Raw genomic sequence first — 2,500 nt, 5'->3', positions numbered from 1 at the left:
GAGAGGTTTGTTAAATTGAGGTTTCACTGTAATTCGTCAACTTGAAACATATTTTTAATTCTGGGCCTATTCCGACATTGCCATTGTGTTGTCGTAGATGTTAATTTATTTCGAAGTTCATTTTTGCCTTTTATTATAATTAGTGGTTACTACTTTCGAAAGATATAGCGTCAAAATCAATACCGAAAATAACAGGGCCCATACAGCAAGATATTGAGGGGGGGGGGGGGGGGGGGGGGAGGAGGTTTAAATGAGAATCTGACGGCCAGCCTGTGAATAAAAATTTAATAATATTTTACTTAATATTTGTGAGCTACGAAACCGCATCACGAAAAAGACGAAAAGATAACGCGTAGCATGTTAACTGGAAGTATGTACAATTGGTTTCGAATGTGAACTACTGTTTCCTTTCCGATGACATAGGTTAATAAGGAGAAAATTGCTATGTACTAATTGAGTGTTCAATTTTGGTAAAAAACACAATTTTAATGTTTCTATCGCACCATGTCAACATAAGAGTAGAATTAGTGCTCCCGCAGTCCTGCTATCCCAGAGTCGAGGACGGTTGCTTTAAGAACGAAGCATACATATATGGCGACTATGGGACCGGCTGCTCAAAGGTGGCCGGCAATTCTGACGTTCAGCCGACATGGAGCCAAGAAGGTTATATGGTGAAAGAGAAATTATTTTGGCTGGTTCTTCGCGCGCCTGATTCCCCCTGGTGCACACAGGCTTTTGGAACGAGCAATGTATGCGTTTTCTTCTGTTGTCACCTGTCTTTGTTATTCCCTAAGCCTAGTCCCACAGTTTACCTGTCTTTGCTGTTGAACAATCTCTGCCAGGCACGATCAAGATGGGGTGATGTTTAGGGCTTTTCAATGATGCTCTTGTAGCAATGTGATGCGCTATTATAATTTGTGTTTAAGTTTTGTTGCTGCATGCGGGATGTTTTGTAATGTTTGTAGAATTTGCAATTTTTGGAGTTTTGTTATAATTATCCCAGGTGTGCAGTTTGTTGCAACTTTTGAGGTTTTTGTAAAGATTGTTCTGGGCGTACAATGTTTTGCAATGTTTTTTGAAATCTGCAATTTTTGTAGCATTTGTAGTTTTTGTTAAATTTGTCATTGCCACATTTCCAATTTTGCGAGTTTAATTTCAATTTTTGTAAAAGTTGCAGCTTTTGTTGCATTTGTTTTTCCCAGTTAGGGTGAGAAGCAATTTCTTGCAATATTTTTATTTTTTTCAGAATTCCTGCTTTGTTACTGGGTGCACAATTTTCTGCAATCTATTAGTCAGGGTAAACTCCCAAATGACTGGAAATCTGCCAGAGTTACACCCCTTCTCAAGCAAGGCGATCGAGACGATGTAAACAACTATCGTCCGATCTGGGTTAACCCAGTTGTGGTATTTGAGAGAATCGTTTACGAACAATTATATGCCTATTTAGAGGTATACTATGTTAACATCAAACGGGTGTTCATACACCCGAACTGTGACAGTAACCCTAACCCTAACTGTGACAGTTGAGTCAACTGTCACAGCTCTGCTTGAGGCAACTGACTTCTGGGCATATAATATAGATATTGGGAAAATCAAAGCGGTTATTTTCCTAGATCTAAACAAAGCTTTCGATACCGTTGACGACAAGCTTCTTTTATCTAAGCTTGACTTTTATGGTTTATCTGGGAACTCACAAAATGGTTTCAGTCGTAATTGGAGAACCGTACACAACAATGCTCATTTGGTGGGTTCTTATCTGATAGCCGTGTATTGACCTGCGGTGTCCCTCAGAGGACAATCTTCGGCCCACTCTTATTCTTGGTATATATAAATGACCTTCCAAATTGTTTGTAACACTGTGAACCGAGGATGTACGCCGATGATACGCATTTTAGGTATGCGAATAATGATGTAGGTAGCATTGAATCATGTTTTAAGGAGGACCATGAATACTTGGTTACATGCAAGCAAACTTACTCTAAATATGATAGGATCTGAACCAAAGGCTAAATACTATTGCTGCTCCCCCCTACGCAATGCTTGAAAACATTCGTTGCAGCGTCGTGGAGAGGGTTGCGGAAAGTAGGCTCTATTCTACCTAAGCAACGATAAGGTGTATGTTATATTAGACAATGTTTCGTGCAACTTGTCTTGCAAGACAAGTTGCACGAAAAATTGCAACAGCGTCACAACGAACACGTTTATAAAATCCAGGAGGCGACGATTACCCTCCTAACCTATATGAACGTGTAACTATACATCCACGATGATGAAAAACTTAAGGGCACAGCGTTTACCTGTCGTTGAGGATGTTGGCTCTTCATATCCGGTGCTGGCACAGTAACCATAGTAGCAAAAGCTTGATGGTATGGACGTCAGGTTATAAACGTAAAATCCACTGCAGTTGCGAATACTGATGTAAACCGAAGCCTCACAGCATCCCCGATGTCTCACGAAACACACTTTACGCACGACAGCACCATCCTCCACAGAGGGGTGT

The 2,500-nt window shown here is 40.5% G+C and overlaps 1 protein-coding gene across 1 annotated transcript in view; it reads left to right on the top strand.

The window, feature by feature from the left end:
* LOC138039703 (uncharacterized) overlaps window positions 1–1,527 on the top strand; it is a 4,441-nt gene extending 2,914 nt beyond the window's left edge. Inside the window, exon 2 of the mRNA XM_068885548.1 lies at window positions 1,247–1,527. Coding sequence (XP_068741649.1) covers window positions 1,247–1,527 — 281 coding nt within the window. The remainder of the gene's footprint in view (window positions 1–1,246) is intronic.
* Window positions 1,528–2,500: the final 973 nt, after the last annotated feature.

The sequence above is a fragment of the Montipora capricornis genome, chromosome 3 (assembly GCF_036669925.1).
Source record: "Montipora capricornis isolate CH-2021 chromosome 3, ASM3666992v2, whole genome shotgun sequence".
Classification (NCBI taxonomy): Eukaryota; Metazoa; Cnidaria; class Anthozoa; order Scleractinia; family Acroporidae; genus Montipora; species Montipora capricornis.
This window is presented reverse-complemented; position numbering and strand designations above follow the sequence as displayed.